This window comes from Belonocnema kinseyi, chromosome 7, assembly GCF_010883055.1.
Source record: "Belonocnema kinseyi isolate 2016_QV_RU_SX_M_011 chromosome 7, B_treatae_v1, whole genome shotgun sequence".
Taxonomy (NCBI): Eukaryota; Metazoa; Arthropoda; class Insecta; order Hymenoptera; family Cynipidae; genus Belonocnema; species Belonocnema kinseyi.
The window spans coordinates 135,345,703-135,372,092 of record NC_046663.1 but is presented as its reverse complement, the minus strand read 5'-3'; the positions used below and the strand labels follow the sequence as shown (position 1 = coordinate 135,372,092).

At 36.9% G+C, this 26,390-nt stretch overlaps 1 protein-coding gene and 1 long non-coding RNA gene across 10 annotated transcripts in view; one reads left to right on the top strand and one right to left on the bottom strand.

Annotated features, from left to right (window-relative positions):
• Positions 1-877: 877 nt before the first annotated feature.
• Positions 878-12,690, top strand: LOC117175812. 9 transcript variants are annotated; one of them, XR_004467531.1, is made up of 11 exons: positions 878-969; positions 1,087-1,253; positions 7,387-7,434; positions 7,739-7,903; positions 8,311-8,570; positions 8,663-9,207; positions 9,349-9,486; positions 10,596-11,090; positions 11,178-11,339; positions 11,421-11,520; positions 11,599-12,690. It is a non-coding gene; the product is annotated as an uncharacterized LOC117175812 (long non-coding RNA). The 9 variants fall into 9 exon arrangements; XR_004467532.1 differs by having other exon boundaries at positions 7,800-7,903; positions 8,663-9,486; XR_004467533.1 differs by having other exon boundaries at positions 8,663-9,486; positions 11,178-11,285.
• A 9,304-nt stretch (positions 12,691-21,994) lies between these two features.
• The window catches only part of LOC117177014 (cleavage stimulation factor subunit 1), a 65,644-nt gene continuing 61,248 nt past the window's right edge, over positions 21,995-26,390 (bottom strand). The window contains exon 4 of the mRNA XM_033367468.1: positions 21,995-22,345. Within this exon, the coding sequence (XP_033223359.1) occupies positions 22,101-22,345 (245 nt within the window). The 3' untranslated portion in view covers positions 21,995-22,100. The remainder of the gene's footprint in view (positions 22,346-26,390) is intronic.

The window sequence follows — 26,390 nt, the reverse complement described above, 5'->3', positions numbered from 1 at the left end:
AGCGATACCAACTTTGGCATGTTGAGCTACTGCGCTGGCTTTGCGCAGCGACTCTCATTGGTCGCATTGGCGCACGTTTCAAATCGGGTGTAATTAACAATTACTGAAATTAAAATAGATCATTATTATAAACTGCACATTAATATCAAAAATTACCAAATTTGTCATGTAAGGTTAGAAGAAAATACAAATGCGTATGTTTTTTTGAATAAAAGCTTATTTTCTTTTAATTCAAAAGAAGAATTTGTATTTCATTTACAAAGGTTTTTATAGATCAATTTATGTTTATTTAACGAGACGTGTCTATAACGAAATTTTAGTACGAATTACTGAATTTTTTTGTACTATCAGACACTGGCTCCATTTTCATTATCAGCAATGATCATTTTTGTTCCTTATTATGAGCTTCTTTATGTAACGTCTCCGAATTAAAAATAACTGTTTTGGGCTGAAATCGTTATTTACAGGTACTTACCTAGTATTATTGTTTTTTGCACTGGAAATTTGTGCATGAAACTATGTGAATATTTATGCATATTATATGAAATGTTAGAAATATATTGATTTAAAAATTAGTCGATGAAACTAAAAAAAACTATTAATTATGAAAAATATACGCGTTATTATTTTTTTCTCATTTTAAATCACAATTTACGCAATTTCTGATATCAATGGGCAATTTATAATAAGTATATATTTTTATTTTAATAACTGTTAATTACACCCGGTTTGAATCGCGCGCCGAAAGCGACCAATGAGGAATGCTGCGCCGGGCAAGCATAGTAACTCACATGCCAAAGTTAGAATCACTGCAAGCATTTCTGACAAATCTGCTGAGTGACGGAAAAACCTGCGTAAGTGACTTCATGATTACGGTCTACATTCTTATACTTGGTCATGGTAAATTCGACCTACAAGACCATGTCACTGACGTATGTTTTATCTTAAGAGGCAGAATTTCCGAAAACGGTAAAAATCTGATTGGGTATTTTCTCAGACAGAATAGCAGAATTGTTTGAAAAAGTGTAAATAGGTATGAGCAAAGAACGAAACCTAATAATTAGGTACTTTCACTTTAACTACCAGGTAGGGAGTCGCGCCTGAGACGCCATCAAGGAAAGATCATTCGTTGCATTTGGAAGCCATTATTAGATACTGCATCAGTCGCTGTCGCTGTGGAGTAACGCGCCATTACTTCCTTCTTTCTCCTTATTACTAGAACATCCTTTTCCTTGGTCATATAAAAAACTCAGGTAGGTGGTTGTGTGTTTTTCGTGAAGGCCAAGTGGCCTGGCCAGCGCCACAACATGGCGAATCCTATAGGGAACTCCATGGGCATAGGAAACAAGGGACTAGACATGCCATTACGGGGGTAATGTAATGAGGGGGGAGGTCCGCCACCTTTTGATGTCCCGCGACAAGCATGGCAGCGCCCACATGTTTATATTTTCATGCGTAGTTTGTTGGCAAAAATGCTCGTGCGCATACTCAAGTGGTACATCGTAAGATGGCGGCTCTCCCCACTCATGGAATTCTCCCCCCTCTCGTGGATTCAACCCCGCTCACCCAAGTCAGAATGGCATGCCTAGTCCCGTGTTTCCTATGTCCACGAGGGAACTCGGATCCCTTGGATAAAGATGGCGCTACAAATAGAGTCGTATCTCCAGCTGATAAAGTCACTTTCATGGACATTGAATCAGAGTTTGATCAAAATGTCGTAAATAGCTCTTTGCTTAACTTGAGTCAGGAGGTTCGGGAATCTCAGAACTTTCAGGGCTTCAATTCTTCGTCGACACGCGCAGCTCCTCCTAACCTCAACTCCTTAAGGGAAAGGCCGGAGAAGCGTGACTCCTCGCATCTGATGGATCCCTCACTTGCGGAAAAAAAACAAAATACCTCACACTGGTGGTGCTAGAGACTTTAACTCTACTGAAGATCTTTTTAAAAATAGGTATTCTATTCACAACAAAGGTCCCTTTTTTATTATTGTAGAGCCAAAGAGGGGTTGTGAACCAAAACATGTCATGGTGGTGGGAAAAATTCTACATACCTCGTTTCCAGGTCTAATTAAACATATTGAAAAGTCTAGCCTCTCGCAAATTAATGTAGAATGCTACGATGGTAAGAGTGCAAACAAAATTGTTGATAGTCTTGAACTCTTAGCTAAATCTAACCTCACCGCGTTTATTCCCAATTATCGGGTTGCTCGTGAAGGTATAATACAAGACATACCTCTTGATATTTCCAATGAAGACATTAGATATTCGCGGTCAAGCTCTAAATGCTCTGTTCTTAGTGTTCGCCGTTTTGTAGCGAAAAATGAGAAAGGTGATCTAGTGCAAACAGAAACAGTGCAAATTAGATTCGAGGGTCAAGAAGTTCCGGACTTGATTGATATCTTTAACTTGAGAGTTAAAGTCGATTCTTACGTTACCCAACCCAAGCTTTGCTACCAATGCTACAGATTTGGTCATGTGGCCAAACAATGCAAAAGCCCTCGATGTCGATTCTGTGGCGGTGCTCCCCATGAAACTGGGGTCGAATGCCCCAATGAGAAATCACATGTTCTTTGTATCAACTGCAAGGGCTCTCATTTAGCATCAGACAAGAAATGCCCAGATTTCCTGGACCAAATCTCGATTAGGAAAATTGCGGCGTTTAGAAATCGTCCCATTAACGAAGCGACACGTCTATTCCATCAGGAGAAGAAACGCGCTTCAAGCTTTGACATTAACTCTTTGATTAAAGTACCTATTCCTCATTCTAGCCTTCCCTCGCAGACCCCTAACTTCAATTATGCCAACTTCCCTAACCTTGGAGACGTTGACTTGGATTCTGTCATGGGTAATCCGAGTTCAAGCTTTCAACTACCTTTTGCAACCGTCACTGCTTTTTCGAAACCAAGACCACGCGAACAACACCAGAATAAGCAACGTGCTCAATCATCAGTTTCTCGCCAGAATCCCAACCACGGCGATAAACACGCTAATTTGACTCACTCAAACATAACTTCAACCCCTTTTAATACCAGTCATGCTACAGATGTTCCCTTCCCACCTAATAACATCAATCCCTGTCCTGCTACTCCTTCTCCCTCACTTTACTCATCACTTCCTCCTCAATTTACAGAAAGCCTTTCACAGATTATGTCTTTTTTAACTCAACTTTGCAATCAGATGACTCCTTTGTTTGCCCTGCTAAACAATTTTAGCTCCCTCTCCAACCTCCCTCAAAATCTTAACTTAGCACCCCTTTCACAGATAGCTACTAACAATAATTCTTCTTAAATAATGGCTACAGAATCCTCTCTTAACATTCTTCAATGGAGCTGTCGGGGTATTTTCCCTAAAAAAGGTTCACTTGAAAAATCCGCATATGAGTTTGATATCATCCTCTTGAACGAGACCTGGCTTAAACCCCAATCCTTATTTCTCCTCAAGGGTTATAACGTTATAAGAAAGGATCGTCAGGATCGAGCGGGGGGGGGGGGGTCTATTAATTGCTATTAAAAATGATATCCCCTTTAAACCGTTTGATTCTATCTATTGTATCGATGGTATACTGGATACCCTGGCAGTGGTGGTTACAACTGATTTGGGACTCTTCTTGTCCATCAGGAAATTCAGTCTTTAATGCATTATCTGAAACAGACTTATTTGTTATTAACAATGGAGAACCGACTCTCTTTCGTCGTCCGGGACAGTCCAGATCAGCTATAGACTTATCGATTGTATCTTCTAACTTAAAACTACTCGCTACTTGGTCGGTTCTTGATGATAAAATGGAGAGTGATCACTTCCCAATAAAAATTATTTTTGGCATTCCATTTAAATACTATCAGTTGTTTTCACACAAATACAATTTAAAGAGAGTAGAGTGGAAAATTTTCAGGTCCTTTTTGTCATCTCTCCATAAAGATGACAATCTTCCTGAGCTTCAATCATCACATGATATTATTAATGCGTACTACAAGTTTGTAAAGGATATAGATGATGATCTTCATAAGGCGGACCCTAAGATTGAGAGGAAGCCTTCCAGGAAAAAATTTTACCCGTCTTGCCCCCCTTGGTGGAATAATGAGTGTGATAAAGTCACTCGTATTAGATTAGCTAAATATAAACACTATATGGCCTCTTCCAACTATGAGAATTTCATTGAGTTTCAAATATACCAAGCGATAGCCACTAAAAGATTTAAAACCATTAAAGTTTCTAGTTTTAGGTCATATTGTGAATCCTTATCGTATAACTCCTTTCTTACTAATGTTTGGAATAAAATTAGAGGATTTCGCCATAGATTAATGAACCCACCTTCATCTACTTCCAGTTCCATAAATTTGGACACATCAGATGATATGAATGGGTACACTGCAAATTTTTTAAAGATGTCTAATGATTTTTCTAATGTAACCATACCACCACTTCCAAACTCCTTTCTAGAAAGTGATTCTTCCTTTCAGAATAATAATCCCTCGTCTCCATCTCCAATTAACAATAATACTTTGCAGCGGTTGGACATTTTTGAGCAATTCTTCTCTTTCGAAAAGATGACTGCTGTTTTGAGTAGTCTGAAACTCAAATCCTCTCCTGGTCTGGACAAAATTAGCTTTGAGGTAATATCAAACCTCCCAAAAACCTCAATCCTATATCTGCTTCACATTTTAAATTGTATCGTCAATGAGAATGTTTTCCCAAACTCTTGGAAAGACTTTTTGATCTTCCTTCTTCCAAAAAGTTCAAAAAATAAATTTAGACCTATAACCTTGGCCTCTTGCTTTTTAAAAATAACGGAGAAATTAATTTTGAATCGACTGGTCCATTGGTCGGAGAATCAGAATATTCTACCTCCATCTCAATATGGCTTCAGGAAAAACCGTTCCTGTGCCGATAACCTGGCAATCCTTTCCTCAGAACTTCATCTATCCCAAGCAAAAAATCAATATACGGGCTGTCTCTTTTTAGATATCAAGGCCGCATATGATAATGTCATTCCTAACATTCTTATAAATGACCTGATAGAAATTGGTCTTCCATTCATAATTTGCAAGTTTATTTACAACTTAATTCATGAACGTAAAGTTTTCTTCAGATTGAATGGTGCAAATAAAGGACCTTTTATAATCATGAAGGGCCTCCCACAGGGTTGTATTCTTAGCCCTGTATCGTATACAATTTATACGCGGAAATTACACTCAATCATACACCCGGGTTGCAAAATCTTAGAATTCGCCGATGACATAGTCCTCTATTTAACATCATACGAATTAAATGAATGTTTATCTATTCTTTAACAAAGCTTAAATTCCATTAACTCTTTTTTGAAGGAACGGGGACTATCAATCTCTCCAGAAAAATCAAAACTAATTATTTTCCCAATTCCAATAAAAAATCTGCCAAATAATGTTTCCATCTCAATAGACGATCAAACTATTACTCTATCCGAATGGGCTTCATTTTTAGGTATTATTTTTCACTGCACCTTATCTTGGGAACTTCACTTCTCCAAGTTAATTAACAAAGGCAACCAAGTCCTGAATATTTTAAGGTGTTTATGTGGTACGTGGTGGGGTTCTCACTCAAAAATTCTCCAAATCTTATTTCGTGCCCTGGGAAGGAGCTCTTTCGACTATGGTAGCCATGTCCTAACCATTTGTAGTGGTGATACCTTTTTTCGGAAATTAAACAAATTGCAAAATAGATTTTTGCGTGTCATATCTGGTTACCGTATATCCACACCTATCATTTTCATGCAAGCAGAACTAAAGGAGTTACCATTAGTATCTAGATTCCAACTATTGTCAGATAAATTTCTCATAAAAACGTTTCTTACGGTTAACCATCCAATCCACAGTACTCTCTACAATTTGTCCTATATAACAAAAAATGGTTTAACCCAATACAACCTGGACAAGAGTTTTATCCTCTTAAAATCCTACTACAAACTCAAAGGTTTTAAAGACAGAGTTTTAAACTCAGCTACCCCGCTACATTTTCTAGCTCCCTATTCGCTTAAGTTCTTCCGACCAACGATTGATTTTAAAATAGGCTTAACTATACAACAGAGTAATTCTCCGGAAATAGTTTTCAATAATTTGATTGATAATAAATTTTCTGCTTTTACCCACTTCTACACGGATGGCTCCAAATTCCCAGAGTCTTTCGTGGAGGTCTCGATATACTCCCCACAACTTAATGTAGAAACTAAAATCAAGATTTCTGAACATGCTTCAATCTATACAGCTTAGGCTTTGGCTATTAATGAAACAATCCAGCTGATTTTAGATAGACAAATTCCTGACTCAATAATTTTCTCTGACTCAAAAAGCGTTTTGCAAGCTTGCCAAAAATTTAATGACTCGTCCTCTACATCATACCTTATATTCAAAATCCGAAATCTTTCCATTGCTTCCGAAAATAATATTAACATAACTTTAGTCTGGATCCCTGGTCACAAGGGCATTCCAGGTAATGAGAATGCGGATAATTTAGCAAAATCGGCTACCATAGAAGGAACCTTCCATGAGTTAAAACTGCCACACACCGACATTTGGTCCACAATCCTTCCCCTCCATCTGAACTCAGCTCTGGAAGCTTGGAGTAGAGTTTCGGAATCAACAGGAGTTGTTCAATATTATTTTCATAACTTTTTTCAATCATCTAAATTCGTTAAACCGTGGTTTCACAAATCTAATCTAGATAGAAAATCAGTAATCATCATCTCAAGACTACGTTCTAATCACTACAACCTTGCCGCTAGCTTAGCTAGGAAGGGCTTCATTGATGCTGGGGGGTGTGCTTCTTGCGGCTTTCTCGAGGAGGACATCAACCATGTGTTATGGGCCTGCCCGAGATTCTCAGACTCTAGAAAAACACTTGAGTCGGCTCTGATTCAAAATAGATCTCTCCCACCGTTCTCTTTTGAACCATTTCTCATTAATCCTACGAACAAAACCTTTCTCCCTTTTTTACCATTTTTCAAAAAGAATAATTTACTTATTTAATACAATTTTAATTGTAAAATTCCAAAAAGTGACCAACTTGTCAATTTATTATTTTTTTCTCTCAATTCACATCTACTATCACTTTCAATATCAGCTTCAAAGCATTTGTCTTTATCTCTCAAGTTGTAATTTCTCTAATTCAAATTTCGCGCCTTTTATTCTTCTTAATACATACAACGCCACCTTCAGCTTATTCCCACCATTCCGATTTGATCCTAACCTCTAAACCTCACATTATAATTCTGACTCCAAACCAAATACCTAACATTATGGCATAAAATCATCTCTGGATACAAAATAATCATAGCTATGGCCAAATAGGTCACGCTTTAATTGCGCGGAGTGTTTTTCTCCAGACCTAGGCTAATTGTTCTTCCCTTCCCTAGCGCAACTGCAGTGGAGTGGGGAGAGAAAGAAAGAAGAAGAACTACCAGGTAACATCGCTTTGTTGAGTGATGAGGGGAAAACAATGGGACAAAATTTAGTTTTGTAATATCTTCGTAATGAATAATAATAATTATTATCATTTTATTATTTTATTAAATAGTTCTTCAAAAATAAAAAGAATTTTTAAACACATTTATATAAAAAAAATTAGTTTTTACGAAGATATTAGCAAAATAATGCAAAAATGGAATCAATATCATGCAATAGGTGCTTTGTTTCCCCTCAGAACTCAACGAAGTGAATTTAGTTGGTAGTTGAGGTGATAATACCTAATAATAATAAGGATAATAGTCTTCCACATGGCGTATAGTTCTTTGTCATTCGTTCAGCGTTATTGTTGGTTATGATTCAGAAGTCTTCGAATGAAAATCGTGGCATTTATATCACATCGTGTTTATATGTAACAAATTGATCCAGTGGTGAGAGAGCATATTTAATTGCTTATTACAAAAACAGGTAAGAGTAGTATTTTAGCCATACTATTAAATTGTGTGCATGTGCGGTGCACCGCGATGCTGAATAACAGAAATTTATACCGGGCGTCTTTGCAGATTTAAGAGTATAATTTTCAAGCCTTCAAGTTTTGCGGCTCAAACTTTCATTTAAAGAACTTTTAATAGCACGTTTGTGAATCGAAAACGTTCAATCGTGAATAATCTTGTGAAGAAGTTTTAAAAATTAGAGACTGTCATGCTTACCCGATTCCTACCTTACCGAATTATTTATGCAACAATACTCATCCACACAAGATGAAGTACTGAGTTTAAAAATTGAGATATTAAAAATAGACACGTTTGCATGGTCCTCAATTTTTAGAATTATAGAAATAAATAATAATAATAAATCTAAATCATTATTTTCAGCCTGTCAGAACTTGATAACGATCCTCACACAATAAATATACCAGATTTCGCAGTGGTGGAATTTGATGAGGGGTACGAAGTAATACGTACAAGTTGGACAGTTTTCGATGAGACTAACACGATAACAGCGACCCTCTTTCCACCAGCTAAGACTCATAAAGAAGTTGATAAAATATTAGAAAGAAATGTACAACCCGATGAATTTTGGGGTGACGATAATTGCGATCAATAGCCCATTGAAAGGTTGTGTTGTTATGCCGGTAAGTTGATTCGTACTCTAATTCTCGCGAAATTTGTTCCTACAGTATTATTTTCTTAAACAATGTTTGAAATTGAACCTGTTTTTTCTTAGGTTGTTACGAATTAGCACTGAAGAAATTGCAATTGTACATGCAGTTATTAGAGGTAAATTGCAATGACGCAGTAATTTTGGAAAGTCTGAAGAAAACCAGGCACATGCGTTGCGCCAACAAATTTTCAGACGAAGATTTGGGAAGTAAGAGGTCCGCTAAACCTAAGTCGACTAAATTTCAAATGAAAACGCCCTTCATACTTGCCCCTGCCGCACAACCAAAATTGAAGGAAAGCAATATACCAATAAAAGTGGATTCGAATTTATAAAAACTGCAACGATGTACTCTAAGTTTATGATCAATGGATTTAAAATAATTTTTAGGAATTGCAAAGTATTTTAAAAGGTTTTAGGGATTTTCGAAGTATTTCAATATATTTCAAGAGATTTCACAGCACTTCCAAATTAGTTGCAAAAAAGTTGAAAACGTCTTAAGGGATTTCACAGATTTTCTAAGGACATCAGATGATTCAAGAATATTGCAAGGGATTTCCAAGAATCTTTTGAGACTACATAGCCTATGAAAGGATTTTTATGTATTTCAGGTCATTATAGAAACCTTCACCGGATATTTCTAATCTTCTAAATGTTTAAAGTGGTTTCAAAGGGTTTCAACAAATTTATAGAGAACCCAAAGTATTAAAAAAGATTTTATGAAATGTAGAAGTATTTCAAAATATTTCTAGGGATATTACAAGATTTCAAAGGATTTTGAGGGGTTTCGAAGGATTTTTACTGATTTATAAACACTTGAAGGAGTTTCATGAGGATTTCTAGGGATTGAAAAATATTTTGAGATTTCAGTATAACTGTAAGGATTTCAAGTAAGTTTCGAAAGTTTAAAAAAATCATGAGGCATTTCAAATCATTTCAAAATAATGTACGGGGATTTACGGGCTTTCAAAACATTAAAAGAGTTTTCAACACCTTATTTAATAATAAGGTATATGTATTGTGAGATAAACGAATATTTATTTGTATTGTTTTTCAAGGGTTTGTGACTTTGTGGCTTTTTAAGTATTAGGCGTTAAAAATAAAGTTCGTAATTAATTTAAAATATCAATTTCTGACTAATTTAGCCCTTTTCAGTGCCATATAGTTTAGTACTTAAAATATGAAAATATTCTCTGTATGGCTTTTAATACCATTCAGATTTGATAACTTTCAACAGTTTTAATTTGCATTACCCATGAAAGTTATCGATATTAATTTGAAAATTAACCCCTTAGGTGTGTAGCTGTGTAATGCTTCTGTAAGTGCACGTATGGATCAAACTGATCTAGATCGATTTTTCAGTGCAATTTTTCAAAATATATGAACTTTTTCGGAGAAACCATAGAAACGTTTTCGGTACACCCATAGAAATTTAGTTACATAATACTTTAAAACCGATATTACAGTTTAGTATAATCTTTCACGGTTTAGGAAAATCTGGTATTTATATCAAAGAGTAGTATAGTATTTAGTAATAACCTATGAAAAATATACTTTGGAAAATTAATATAAGTTCTACGAAACTTGTAAAATAAAATGTGATATTTAAAATTCACTATTTTAAATTCCAGCAGGACAATAATGTCAAATATTAGAAAGATTGGACTAATTTTTTTACATTCGGAAAGAGAGGGTTCTGAAATTTGCTAAATTCTACCCTAAAAATTATGAGCCATTTGAAAAAAATTTCACGATCGAAAATACGAAAACAAGTTCGTTACCCGCCGTTAAACTCCGTCAACTCACACTGCACAATTATAGCACATAAATACGCTCATTATCATTATCATTATTAGTATTTGTACACATAACAATGTAGAATACACATTCGTTGATGTAACTAACTTAACCTTAACTTATCTACATAATACGCAAACATATACATATAACACACGCATTGTTCATGATGGATCGAAATGTATGATTGAATTTTTTGTAGAGGAAAACATCAAAGACGAGTTTGAAAGACAGCTCTCATACAATCCAAATAATCAAATAAGAAATAATGAAAACACATGGTCATCATCTCCTCCAAATTGTGAACTCAATTTTGATGAAGAGAAGCAGTACAGTCATAAAAGAAGTCATACAGTCATAAAAGAAAACATACAAGAAGACATATCAGATTGAAAATACAATCACTGTTTTGAAACTGTTGGTTATTTTTAATTACAAATTAAGCGTAAAGTCATAACACTTTTTTTTGCTTTGCAGTCAATCCGTCACAAATTTTAATGCTAAAAAAATGAACACAGTGGGAGTTCTGCTGGAATCGCTATGTCGTGACCGTGAGAATAATAGAAATACAGGAGAATTAACTAGTCGACTATCTCTAACTTTCCAGAGCTAAGATTTAAAAATGCTTCCTGCAAATAGCAAAGAAGAAATCGATAGCATTGAGGAAAAGATGTCGAGTAAAAAATTCCACGCAAAAGTAGTACAATTATTTATTAAAATTTACATAATTCATATTCGTATTCTACCAATATTATCCATTTGTTGAGACTTAATTTTCTGGCAGGTGCAAGCACTTTGTAAAATTGGAAAGCACACCTCTATGAACATGACTGCTGCAAATTTACTAAAGCACGTTCTAACATACGAAGCTGGACAGAAGTTTTCTTTCGAGGTAAGGTCACAAAAGAAATCCACGTTCAAAAATCTGAAGCTATATTCAGCTATAGTAAGTAATTTCTTCATTGTTTGTGTCAGTTTAATGTTTAATGTTAATCCCAAGGCTAATAACGAGATTTTATTTCTGAAGATGCTATGGACATTCTTTACCCTGATGTAACTGCTATCATGGTGAAGAAATGCGTCAGTGAATGGTTAAGCCAATGCAAGAATCGACAAAAACGAACGCTGTTAGAATAATAGTTTTCTTATAGCACTCAGCTTTAGAAAAAATATGATTGAATGAATTGAAATCCCTTGAATTTCAGGGACAGAGAAAATAGGAATGTAGAGAAGGAGCGCCGCATGCACCTCGACTTGGAAGACGATGATGAGGAGGAATAACATAACTGGATGATTTCAGAAGACAGAGTTTTAATTCGTTCAAGTTTATGACAAAAATGTAAAGGGTGAACATTACAAAATTGAAACTTGTGCATATTTGTAATTAGATAGATTTAAATTTATTTCACTTCTTATATATAAGTGCTTTCTAGTTGAAAGCTCTTGTTCTGTAACATTTGAATATTTTTATACATTATATGTTTTATATAACTTTAAAAGAACGTTGATAATATGCGTTAAACATGTATAAAAATATTTAGATATCTACATAAAATCATGTAGACGAAAGAAACTAAGACCAACACATGCAATATACATGTATAAAAAAAGCAAATTCAGTTGGTTATAACCGAAAGTCAGCTTAGTTGTTAAGTAACCGACCTTCGAGTTAGGATTTTATGTGAAAAAGTCGTCAAATTTGAAATTGTTCATTTTTGAAGGCTTCTATTTTGAAATAATAACTTTTAAGTCTCCTTTATGTATAAATGTTAAATTTTTAAATAAGTTCTTAAATAACTTTGCACACTTTGAAGAAAAATATTTCACCCATTTCCTGTCGATTAAAATAATTTAGTACCTCGAGGTTAGAAAAAAAAATAGCGATCATAATGAATGTTATTTTACTGCCTTTAAGAATGAGCAATTTTAAATTGAAAACTTTTATGCAATATTTTGAACTCAAAAATGTTTAAAAGTAAAATATTTAAAAATTTAAGCCAATCACAATTTCTAGTTATTGATCGAGTAAATGGAAATAGATTCTTTCGGCTCGAGCGCAATGCTATCGCATCCATTTAAGAAATTCGAATATGACTTTAATTCAGAGTTTTTGTGGGGATTTGATTGCTTCCCGTCAAAAAATATTTACGAAATTCTTATTTTTACTTTGTCAGGATTCATTTGCTTTTTAGCCAAAAAATGTCCCTTCATTTGATACAGAGCCTCTCAAGATTCTTACGTTTGCTCTATTAAATGTAAGAAACAATTTGCATATAACAATAAATATTATATCGAAATTTAATTTATTTGTTTTCACTTACCTTCTAATTTACTATATAGAGATGAGGAAAAATTGTACAAATCCTGTTTAGGAAATAGTCTCTCCATAATGAAGCACAACCTTCTGAACACGTCCCCACAAAATATTCTCGCAGTATTGTTTATCAAGTTTTCAGCAACTTTCCCAAGTAATCTCCCCTCAATCTTCTTTATCAAGCTTTCAGCAACTTTCCTAGTCAATCTTCCGTCAATCTTGCTTCTCAATATTGTCGCATGGGGGACATTTTCTTATATTCGGGAAGCTTGCCTGAACCTTACGATGCAAGCTTCCGAACCTTGCATCACAAACTTTAGGCAAGCTTGCCGCAAACTCTTGTGCTATCTGGGAGTCTGTAAATTATTTCTAACGGAGTGTCGAGTAGGAAATCATGTGCCTTACTCTTTTATTTGAATTAAACCCCAGCAATGTGACATAATGCATTCCCCTAAAATTGTAATAGCAGAGGTCATTTCCCCTTTCCCCTATCGCTAATTGAAACTCTAAAATGGCTTTTCTTCTGTATCTTGAAATATTTCAATGTGCCATCAGTTTTCCGATTTTCCCCTAAATTTGTACTAGCAGAGACCATTTCCCCTATCGATAACTGAAACTGTAAAATGGCTTTTCTTTTGTATCTTAAAATATTTCAATGTGCTATCGGTTTTCCGATGTTTTCCTAAAATTGCACTAGCAGATCATTTCCCCTTTCTTCTATCGATAATTCAAGCTCTAAAATGGCTTTTCTTTTGTATCTTGAAATATTTCTATGCGCTATAATTTTGTACATGTTCCTATAAAATGGTACTAGCAGAGATTATTTTTCCCTTTCCTTATACGTAGTTAATCTTGTCTAAAAATATGTTCTAAAAAGGAGGTCTTTCCCCTTTAGAATGATTATAGAAACTATAGAATGTTAGAATCTTAATTGAAGCCACAGTTCATATTGTGATAAATGTACACCTAAGTTCTTGGAAAATAATATTATAATAAATCAACCTTAATTATTATTTTGAAATCCATTTTATTTTTGTTTCCTCATTCGTGGCACCACAGAACATACCTCCCAGACATGGCAACACCACCTGAGGCGAGAACGTACAGTCTATAAGCCTCCATATATACAGGTGAGGTGACGCCGTACTGCGAGTATCTACAAATATATATATAAAATTTCAAAATAAGAAATCTTTCCCCTCTTTCGAGAATCCTGTTTATAAGGTCCTCCTTAAAGAATATACGCATACCTGTTTTAAATATCTCCCGCCTGTCACGCGGGAGACCGGGGTTCGATTCCCAGCCGGAGAGCCATTCGGTTCTGTTTTGATTCCTCTAGAATAAAACCGAAGGGCATATGAAAAAGCCACCGAACGCGTCCTCGGGTTGCGGATAAAGGGTCGCTGTACGAAGGGTTTCTGCTGAATATGGTTACAAAAAAAATAGGCAGTCGCGGACAATTGTCCAGGAGTGATCCCGAAGGAATTAACTCCAAAGTGGAGGTGTGAAAACCGTGCCGAAAGCTGAATGGCACCTGGGTGAGGTGTCTAGAACGGTGACTCTGGGATACCGGGCAACGTCTCAGATTACGCAGCCTTATCCTTGCATGCGGGGCTTTACAAGGATGGACGAAACCCTTTCCCTAGCTTCTTTTGGGAACAACAATGACAACACCAAACATAGCTGTAGTAAGTGCGGTTCAAAACAATAGAACGAGCAGGGCTCTCGACAATGGGTCGGCCAAGAATGCCGACCACTCTAGAGCCGGGGGAGCCAATGGAGATGAATTCAATGCGATGGATCGGCGCGATCTCGGGACCTTTAGGTGGACGGAGCGACTGAATCACGACCTGCTAGAGTGCTATGATGCGAGCGTGGCCCCTGGACGGGGTTACATGTCACGGCTGCATGCTCTGTGATGCGAGAAACACCCGAAGCTATCGCACTTTTCGAAGCAACGCCAACGAAACCATGTCGAACTACTTCGAAAAAGGGGCTACATAAGCGGAATGCCTACCCTACCACAGCTAGAACAAGCCGGCAACAGAGAAAGAGAGGCGACACTAAGACCAATCGCAGGCAGACATCCAATAGAGGAAGAGGGATGCTTTATGACCCGCAGAAACATCAACACCAAATTTTTTCTGAAGCCTAAAGATCTGGCTGAAATGGATGACGAGCTTCGTGGACATTGTTCCGAACAATCCGACCACTGGGCTGTCAATTATTGTGTGAATAATGCAGCTAGAGCTTTGGCCGACGTGAACCGTAAAACAAAACCAACGGTTGATCATAAGACCAAAATACAAATGCATCAACTTTCCATAAAAGGCTAGGCAAGACAGTACGCGTCCCGCATTCAGTGTGTGATTGACTACATCACGTCTGGCAGGAATTTTACCGCCAAGAATCCAATGTTCGCGCGCGAACTCCGGACCCGTTATCACACACTTAACAAGTCAAAGCTGCTGACCATCAGGCAGCATATTGTTGAGAGAATACGGATACTATCTGACGCTAAGAGAAGTCTAGAGCGGAGGGAGAGATGGGTCAGAGAAAATTAACAGTTTCTCTCTGACCCATCTCGACTCTTCCAAGACCCTCCAGTTACTGTCGAACACCCGCCCAAACCAGAGGAGGTCGAAGTATTTTGGAGAGAAGTCTACGAAGTTCAGTATAGAGTGGACTAAGACTCAGAAGATATAAATAGCTTCAAGGAGTAATGTGTTGCCCTCATAACGCCTGATAAAGAATGCTCACCCATCACTACCGAAGAGGTGAAAAAAGTATTAAGAGGGATGAAGAACTATTCCGCACCGGGACCAGATTGTATCAAAACCTTCTGGTGGAAGAAGTTTTTTTCAACCCATCAGCATTTTGCCCGTATTTTCACGTCATATTTGAAGTCGGAAGAGCTGATTCCAGAGTGGTTGGTGGAAGGGCGCACAATACTCCTGCCGAAAATAGGCAACTTAGCTGACCCGAAGAATCACAGGCCAATAACTTGTCTGAACACACTTTATAATATACTCACAGCTATCCTAAATGATAGGATTGTTCGGGCAATTGAACCTGTGTGGCAAGAAATGTATGAACAACGAAACTCAAAGAAAGGCGTAGCGGGATGTCGGGAGAGCCTGCTCATCGATAGATGTGTCTGCAAAGATGCAGCATTCTACCAGCGTGACCTATCGATGGCCTGGATTGATTATCGGAAAGCATGCGATTCGACCTCCCATAGACTTATCATCTGTCTTTTGGAAAGCTTAAAGGTTCATCCGCAAATAGTTGGGTGCATAGAGAGACTGATGCCGCTTTGGAAAACCAGATTTACTATCTCATCTGGAAAAAATTGTGTGACAACTAACAAGGTCACCTTTCAGAAAGGTGTCTTTTAGGGCGACACCATGAGCCCATTCCTCTTTTGCCTTACATTATTGCCACTATCTCTAGCACTTCGCCATTCCGACGGGTACTTTTGCAGCAAACTTGAAAATCGAAAGTACAAGGTCACTCATATATTTTACATGGACGATCTTAAGATCTATGCTAAAAACAAAGAGCAACTACATCTGGATCTAGGGATTGTCGAACGATGTACTAAGGAAATTGGAATGGAATTAAGGCTAGAAAAATGCGCCAAGTTTTATTTGAAGCGAGGAAAAGTTAATGGCATCTCTGAAGATTCTGAGCTCGTCGATAGAAGCCCTATGCGACCTTTGCGCTGGAGAGACTTATACATACCTGGGCGTGCCACAGAGCCGCATTCTGGATGTGACACCTATTAAGGATACTCTCCAAAGCAGATAAAAACGTCTCATCCGGCAGATTTGGTCTTCCGAACTGTCGACGAGGAACAAAGTTACTGCAACGAACATGCTTGCCGTCCCCGTAGTACTCTATTCATTTATAGTAATTCCATGGACGAAGAACGAGCTGAGATCCCTTGATATTGGAACAAGAAATGTTATGCACATGAACAAAAGCATGCATCTTAAGTCGCCACGTTTTGAGCCAAGACATTCCCGATGATAGCTGCAGGGCGTGTCATGTACACCCCAAGCATTTAGATCACATACTATTTAGTTGTCGAACTCATGCGGGAACGACCTACATCTAAAGGCACTCGAGGCCAAAAATGGTTCTTCTGGAATTCGAGAAGCGAACCATGTTCGTTATCGAGTTTTCGGCACCAGCTGACAAAAATATCATAGCCAAAGAGAATAAAAAGAAAGAGAGGTATAGAGACTTTATAAGGGAGTTGCGACGACTGTACCGGGAATATTATGTTAAACTAATCGTCCTTGTCATCGGTGCTCTGGTAGGTACCAAGCTTTCACTGGTTAGTAGCCTGAAAAGCATCCCTGCGTGTGAACAATATGCTAAAACACTTGCGGGAAAAATGCATAAGGCGGTCGTCTTTGGGTCGCTCCTTGTCCTCAGGGTGCAAGAGACTTTTGCCGAATCGTCGTGTTGATTCCGTTACAGACTGTAACCACATATCTCACGGTCGTGAGACGTGGTTGTGGCTGAAATTTTACCGCGATTTCGCTGGGAGTGGGTCTCACGACCGTGAGATAGAAGAAACTGAGAATGATCCACAAACACTGTCAAGTTACATAGATTGCAAATTTGATTTGAATCAATCACATAAGCCGAACAACTAAAATACAGTCTGATCTTGGTGGAGTCTAAGAGTCTTAATTGAATGATCACCCTCTTTTTCCCCATACTACAATTAAAATGTAGCTAAGGTTTAATTGACTGATGATACTGAATTGACTGTTATAGTTGGATTTTGTCACACGATCAATAGCTTTGCTAAACATATCATTTGCCCACTTAGTTATTATATTTGACTTTTTTAAGGTAAGCGCATGAGGGCAACTCCATTGCCGATTCTATGTATCGAGTTTGCCGATAGATTCGAGTGCGCCGAAGTGTTGCTAGACCAATAGAATAATTGCTTACAAAATTTATTTTGTACAACGTTAAGGTTGTCAAGATAACACACAGCCTATACCTCAGCACCATACAATAAAGTGGCCTCGATAATCGATCTCAAAAACACGAAGATAGCCCCCATATGACCTGTTTTTAGACTTATTTAGGATACTGGACACTCTGTAAATTGCTGTCGTCTCTTTCCTAACAAAATGGCATTTGGCAACTTTAAATTTACCGGTTGCCGAGAACGGGGTTCCGAGGTATGGGTAGGTGTTAACAAACTCAAAAATGGATGCATTTTTCCACAACAGTGGGCGAAGTTTCTTCAACTTACCGGCTTTACGAAAAGCGTCGATCTTTGTTTTTTTGGGGTTTAGCTGAAGGCCATTCTGATCGCAATACTCCTCCATAACTTTTAATTTGTCACGAGCGTCGTGCCAAGTAGTACCAAAGATACCTATATCGTTCGCGTACAGAAGCATAATTAGAGGTCTGTCAGCATTCAGCAACACACCCTTCATACCTTTCTTTATAAAAAAGTCCACAATATCAGCCACAAAATAAATAAAGAGGAGAGGACTGAAGCTGTCTACCTTAAACCGGCGTTGGCCTTTAACGAGACCAAAATCCTAATAATTTCTCCACTTACACCAAGGTCATTTAGTTTCGCCCAAAGCTTAGTATGACTATTTAAGCCAAATATCCTCTAAAAATCGACAAAGATGACGTATAAATTATCTCTATTGTTAGTGGAAAAATGCATGCTTATTATCGAATAGTGTTAATAAGTGGTCCCTGCAACGCTTCCCCGTTCTAAAACTCGCCTGCTCCTCTGGAAATATTTTATGTGCTTCTGACCGTGTTCCTAATCTAGAAGTGAGTAGCATCGTAAAGATTTTAGTGACTGAATTCATAAGAGCTATCCCTCGATAGTTTAAAGGGTCATGTTTATCGACTAACTTGTGTATCATAAACATATCGACAACAGACCATTGATTAGGAATTTTTGAAGAGTTAAGAACAGTATTAAAAAGATTGAGCAAATAATGGTCCTATTCTGGGGGTAGATGTTTAAAAAAGTTATTATTTATACCATCTGGACCCGCAGCTTTATTCTTTTTACAACCCGAGATAACTTTTTGTAGTTGAATTAAGGTGAAGTCAGAATAAAGAACTGGGTCCAGCACTGATATGAAATTACCATCTGATAACGAATTTTCGACTTGGTGTCGAAAAATGGCTAATTTCATAAGGGTTACTTTAGAATGATCTTCCTTTTGCTACTTTGATTGCCATTCGATATTATTCTCGAAACTAGATATAACGGGTCAAGGAAAACTCAGAGACGTTATGAAAATATTGCTTGTAATTACTTACATCAGTCCCTTTAAGACAAGCGCACTGCGAGTTGAACCAGACATTTTTCTCATTATAAAGGCCGAAGGTGCCGGGAGCGCCCCTCCTTACTAGCATGTTTGTTTCACTCGAATCATGCGTTATTGCGGAAATTAAAATACTATACAGAAAATTTACATTAACATCATTATTGTATATAAACAGTGAATTTGAGAAATCAGTATAAAAGGTGTCCGCTCCCTCGTCATTCCATTTTACAGAGTTCAAACCCGCCAAGTATGATAGGCTGACTACCCCTAGAACCCTTGAGCACAATATTAAAATAGATAGCAACAAGTAAATAATTTTATTGGTCCGAAATGTTCCGTACAGAGAAATCGTCAACAAGATTTGAGCAGTTTATACTTAACCAACATAAATCAATAGTACTGCAGCCTCTTTTCGTTAGGTAGGTAAGTTGACCCAGATGATCAGAAAATGTGCGACCATCATTTTTTGCCTCTTTTATTAACTTTAACATTTAAGGCCGAGCTATTCGGATATAAATCATAATTGTCAAAAATCTCAGAAAAGTTATTTATAGTTCCTAGACGAGCGTTAAAATCATCAATTAATAAAAAATGGGTGCTTACATTGACTGAGGAGAATAAAACGTTTTGAAGTGCACCAATGCAAAAGTCCGAGTTTTCTGATGGGGCAAAAAATACATTACCAATATGCAGTCTGAAAGAATTTTTGAATGTCAATTTCACACATACGATAAATTACTGACTTCTAATTTGCAGTGCGAATAGTCAGCGCAGTTTTGGACTAATGTAATTAGCCCTCCACTTCCAAGGCCATACTTTTTTCTTAAGACAGCCACGGAGTAAGAAGGGGTGTAACCATCCAGAAATTTCGGCAGTTTCACAGATGTGTTTGTGAGCCATGACTTACCTATGCAAATCACGTAATGACTAGTTAAGTAGGCTTTCGGCTTTGCACTTAAATTACACAAATTATTATAAACACTGATATTCTAATGTTCAAATTGAGTGATCCATGTTGGGAATTTATATTTTTAATTCCTAGGATGCATTGAATTTGATGCTGAAAACGTTCGATCATTAATCTGTAACCAAGATATTTGTTTGTTTTTTTTTTTAAATAAAATGAAGCCTCTAAATCCTATTGAATAGGTTGCCGCGAGAAAACGGTTCGCTTACTCAAGAGAGGTTCGATGCGACAGGTGCAGGTGACATGTTGTTGTTGACAGGAGAGTCGGAGCTTTCGTCGTTAAGCACTTCGATATTTAAAACATTATTGCCGACTATTTCCTCCAGGCTTTTTGTTCTTAATTCATCTAAGCTATGAATGAAATTTCTGACTCGTAGTCTGTCACCACTTATACGAGTTTTCTGCCCTGCGTTTTTTAGTTTACTTGCTTCTTGGCTAAGAGCGTTGCGGATCTTAATAGAGTCCGGGTCCAAGTCATGCTCGATAAAAATATGTGTGTCTTTAAGTTTCGAACGATTTTGAAGAATAGCGTGCTTCATCGACCCTGCACAGAGTGACCGTAAAACAGGTCTCATTTTTACAAAGTTGAATTGACAAAGATGGCAAACTCCATTAGTCAACTGCCAATTCAGTGTTATACACATTTTGGTTCTGAGCAGATTGTTCGCTTTCTCCTCTAGCGCAGATAGTGCATCGGTTGGCTCCTCATACATGCCAAAAAATATAAGGTTGTTTTTTCTGGTAAGCCTATCTGTCCGTTGGGCCTGCCTGGCAATTTCCATCTTGAGTTCGGCAGTCTCCTTTTCTACCGCATAAATTTTAGCTTCAAACTTCTGCAAACTTGCTGAGGTGCTTTCTAGAATATTTTTTTCTACGGAATACATTTCAGCTTTTAGCTTTTCTTCTAGGATTGACATCAAGCCCTGCATCTTACTCATAGGTCATCATATTTAGGTACGGATGCGAAAGATATATTACCACAGCATACGAGCAACCGTAAAACGCACAGCAAATCCAGAAGCACTTGACCCGGCGATAATGACTGTCCCATATAAATATGCCCCAACTTTAGTTTCACAATATTAATAATAACAATAGCATCACTTCATCACAGCACTGGGGGGAAATCTTAGCGCTAGTCAAACACTAAATTCTCGGCACAAAACGGAGCAATAACAAACACGTCCTTACAGCTCCGCTGCTCAAGCGAGACTCCCGCGTCACTCCGCCCCCATAAACTGCGCCAATCCTTCTCCCACAATCAGTCACCATGATCAACAACAAAATAATAATGCATTACCTCGTAAATTTTATAATAAATACGATGGATATTATTCTATAATGGACGAAGTACAAACTACAGTACAGTAAAAATTAACGAGTTTTTCCATTTTTTTCATGAGTTAAAAACAAGTGGCATTTTTGAAGCAACACTTGTGCAATTTAATTATAAAAACTCATTCTACTCAAAACAAAGAAAGCCTCTAATTCAAAATAACTAAGAGACTATCACAGTGCTGCTAATTATGACAGGAGAAAATGTTCGCAAGTTTTACACTCTTGTTTACCGACTGTTCGAAAATGTAATGTCAAATAAAAAGTCCTTAAATATTTATAAATTAATTATTATATATAATAAATATAAATTATGATAAAAATTCGATTCTAACGTGTAAACATGCCCCCGAAATGTTTAATTTAAATGAGAATGATGAATATAGAAAAAACGAATTCGTCAGAAAATGAAGTATTCTAGCCGAAAAGTTATATGAAGATATTTATAAAATGTTGTAGCCTGTTTTTCAATTAATTAGGATTGTCTACTATAATTCCTTATCTACAGCAGAATTGTTTCCCCTACGCATTTATATTCTTTGTGTGACCAAAGTTAAAAGTTTATTTATGTGAAAATGGAGGTTGAGTAGAGTTAACAAGTCAGAATGGAGCTGAAGAGTCATTAGAATGAATATCATCGAAGACTCAAAACATAATTTTAATATACATTTGTATTTTATTGAATACCTTATCTCTATTACATGTATTAAGAAAATGAAAAATGTAGAAAAAAATTAGTTTTTTCTTTATTATTTCATCTTAATGGGTAGGCATTCTCCGGAACCAGAATCTAGCTCTAAAGTCATCGCTACATGTTAAAAAAGCAGGTGCTACTGGGGAATGAACAATTAATCTCACTGGGCCATTGTGCCCTAGTGATAATAATTGTTTCCTCGATGCGTTTCTCGAATTCCATGCACACAACGACGTCGTTGCTTCATCTGGAAACATCACGTAATCCTCTGTATGGTTGAAAACAGCTTGGGCTTTGTGTTCTTGCTTGCCTAGAAAAAATGTTACGTACGTACATTTTTAGGCAAATATAACTTGTATAAATGAGAAAAGCACGTGGACTTCCGTTTCCGGCATGAAAGTGTAATGAAACGGGAATTTTCGATTGTTAGATTGACAAGGGAATAAAGAATTTGAATTTGATCCATGGCTAGCGGAGTAGTAACAACGTGGAAAAAACGGATTTAGAGTAGGAAGTGTTAAATACACCGAAAGGTGTGATCAAAGAAAGGAATGCAAGAGGAAAGTACAGGAAAGCGGTAGAAAAGGAGAGATTGAGAGCAAAAAGCGTAGGATCGATTGAAGCTTTCACCAAAAGGGAGAGAGCAGTTAGGGAATGCAGTGAAGAGAAGGAAGATATAGGTTTAAACTTGAAATATACAAAAATATTCAGAATGCCACTGAAAAAGATTAGTTCTGTAGAGAAGGATGTGAATAGTAAGGGTAAGATCCAATGAAACAGGACAGACTGAAAGAACTTCGCGAAGTTATGATAGATGTAATGGGGATTTATGAAGAAAAGCAGAAGATGGGAGAACAAATAAAGAAAACAATTAGGCGGGAAATGGCTGAATTTAGGAAAGAAATAAAGAAATGGGAAGAAGTTAGCGTGCAGTTAGAGAAGAACATGCAGTCACTGGGAAAAACTAAAGGAGCAGGAAGATAATAATAAAAAGTAAGAGAAGATGCAAGATAAGATAAAAAAAATAGAACCCTCGAACCGGGAGTTTAAAGAGGGCGAGAGTGGGAATACGGCGAAGGAAAGACTTAGAAACGGGAATATGAGAGGGAAGTGATGACAAAGAAGAGGATGTTATATGGAGCTCGGAAAGAATAGAGGATGATTTGATATGGGTAAAGAGGAAGATGCAGTATAAGTTAAGTATGGGAGAATACAGGTAGGCAGAGTAAGGTGGGATTGGGACGAAGAAAGGGAAGAGATATTAAGAAATGAGGAGCCTGAAAACTAGGAGAGCAAGGAACGGGAGAAAGGAAAATAAGAAATAGAAAGGAGCCAAAAGAGATGAAAAAGGAATGTAGGGAAGAATGGAGGATATGTAACTTGAATATAGCAGAATTTGAGAGAAATGGTAGGGATTTTATGTGAAATTTGACACAGTAGGATGTAGTAATACTGTTGGAGACGTAGCTAGATAAAAGAAGATGAGATAGAGTAAGAGGAAGGTTATCAAGAGGCTAAAAATAGCAAGTTCAAAATGCCAACATGAATAATAAAAAGGGCAGACAAATGGGAGAAAATGGCGAAGAGAGTAAGGAACGAACATACAACAGAGAATAAGAAAAAGAGGAAAAAACAAAAAGAAGGATTAATAGTAGAAGAGGTCAAGATAGGCGGAGAGAAGAGGAAGATAGTGGGGGTTCATGTGAACGCTGCTAAGCAGGAGAAAACATAGGAGATGCAAGAAAATAAAGAAGAGATGAGGCTTATAATAGGTCGGGGTTTCAATGCTAGAACAGGAGATAGAGGAGGATGGGAATGGGAAGAGAAGAGACGAAGAAAATCCAAAGATAAGGTACTAAATAGAGAGGAAAAGAAGTTGTTAAAGATCTTGGAGGAGTTGGGATGGTTTATCTTAAACGGAAATATAGAAAGATCAGAAAGGAGAATATACAAGTTCAGGAGGAGAAAGGGGAACGGTAATTGATTATACGACAGTGGATTATAAGGTAGGAGAGAAGGTCAAGAAACTAGAGGTAGTTTCTGAGAGTAATTTTTAGAGAAAAGGTCAGAAATATCAAAATAGGAGAATAAATGTGGACGAAAAAGAAGAAATAAAAAGAGGATTAGAGTGCAAAAACAAAACTGAAGTTGGTAAAGGGGGAATAGAAGTGAATGGAATAAGAATTATAAAGAGAAAAAAAGGAGGTCAAAAAAGAAATTTAGAAAATGGAGAAAAAAAAAGTCAAGAAGAATAAAGAAGAAAAAAGGAGTACACTGAGTAGTGTGATCAAAAGTAAGAGGAAGAGCGTAAAATATTTGAGGAAGATGCGGTGAAGGCCACGAAGGAAGAAGAGGGTTTGAAAGGTAGTAAATAGATAGAGAAAAAGAAGAAAAAGCGTAAAACAAAACATTAAAGTAGTAGATCAGAAATCATATTTTTTAGATTTGCTAGTAGAAGTAGAAAGAACAGGAAAAGAGGAAAATATGATAGAGAAAGGTATGACGAAGAGGACATAACAAGGAAAGAAATAGTCAAGGTGTTCGGAATAATGAAAAATGGAAAGGCACCTGGTATAGATGAGATTCCAAATGAAGTATGGAAATGTGGAGGGAAGGAACTAAAGCAATGGACATGGATAAAGTTTAATAGAGTATGAAGAGAACAGGGGTGACTATAGTTATGGAAAGAAAGAGTAGTGATACGAATATTGAAGAAAGGCAAAGAAGAGGAGGTTAAAAGATAGGGAAGGAAAACATAAATATTTTGCATACGCAGACGATATAGTGTTAATGTCATAGGATGAAGAAGGGAAGGCGGGCTTCATTACAAGATTAAAGAAATACTTAGATAAGAAAAACTAAAATTTTAATGTAGAAAAGACAAAGATAATGAGGTTTAGAAACGACGAATAAAAAAAAAGAATGGACGGGAAGATGGAAGGAAATAAAGTTAGAAGTAAACGAGTTTAAATATTTTAGATATATCTTGCAAACAAATGGAGATCATAGAGCTCATATAAAGAAATGGATTTTAAAAAGCAGCAGGGGTAATGAAACATGTATGGAGAATAGGAAAAATAAGGTTCAGGCCATGTGATGAGTGGGTCACGTGATCAGATCCCTACCTTACCGACACTTTTTTTATTTCCTAAACTTATTTTCAAACCAAGCGCCACATCGAGTTAAAAATTTGGGATCATAAATAAGAAGCGCTAAGAAAGGTCACGTAAACCACTCTTTACATAGTCTTAAACAAAATTGGAGAAGGAGAATGTGGTTATTTGATACGCTGGTATGGCCAGTTTTAGGTTATGGAGCAGAGATATGGGGATGGAAAGAAAGGAAAGATATTGAGAGTTTACGAGAAAGTAATATTATTTGGGAGAAGAGACTGCCTGGAGTCTCCATCACTGAAAGTTGGTTGAATAAACCCTTTTTATAGTAACCCTGTTTACCTATATTATTGTCTTGTTTCTGGACTTCCGAATCCTTCCCATCCTTTAATTTGCGAGATCCCTCACAGACGCTAGGGGTAGACTGGAGGACGGACAAGAGGGCATGTAATTTTAAAACGAAGCTGAGGGATGGAAAGGAAGGGGAGTTAGCGAGAAAGTGTTTGATGTAGGTAGAAGAGAGGAAAGGATGGGCGATAGAATTAACAAGATTAAAAAGAAAGTAGGTAGTTCTTTAATGCTAGAGAAATAGAAGACGGAAATGGAGTAAACTATGAAGAATTGGAAAAAAATAAGAGAAAAAGACAATTAATAAAAAGATGTGGTATGATTAAGGATTTAAAATACAATAAATAGGATGAGATGATACAAAAGGAAGGAGTTCGAAAGTATATAGAAAAGGGATGGGGAGACAAAGTGAACCAGAATAGCAAGATTTAGATTGGGAATCGAGGTAAAAAAGAGGATGTATTGGGAAAAAGAGAACAGAAAGTGCAGAAATGTGAATGGGAGGAGACATGGGAGCATATATCGTAAGAAACTAAGAGAGGAATGGAAGATAAGAGAAGCTGGCAAAAGAATGTGGTTAAGATTGTAGGGGAGGATGGATTAGGGGAATAATGAATAAAGGAGTTACAGGGGTGCTAGAGGAGCGAATCTAAAAGAATGCATGTAAAAAATGACAAAATAGAGGTACAAGTGTAATGAAAAAAAAAGGAAACTGAAGTCGATTATATTAGAAGCGTAAAGATTGCAAGTAATGATTATGTAATAGCATATGTAGACTAAGATGCGTTTGCTTTCTCATCTTCCTTCTTTCGCTTTCGATCGCTCGCTTACTCGTTCGCTAGGACGTTCTAAATTGCGCTATCGCAGGAAAAAGAAATAAGGATCAAGATACAA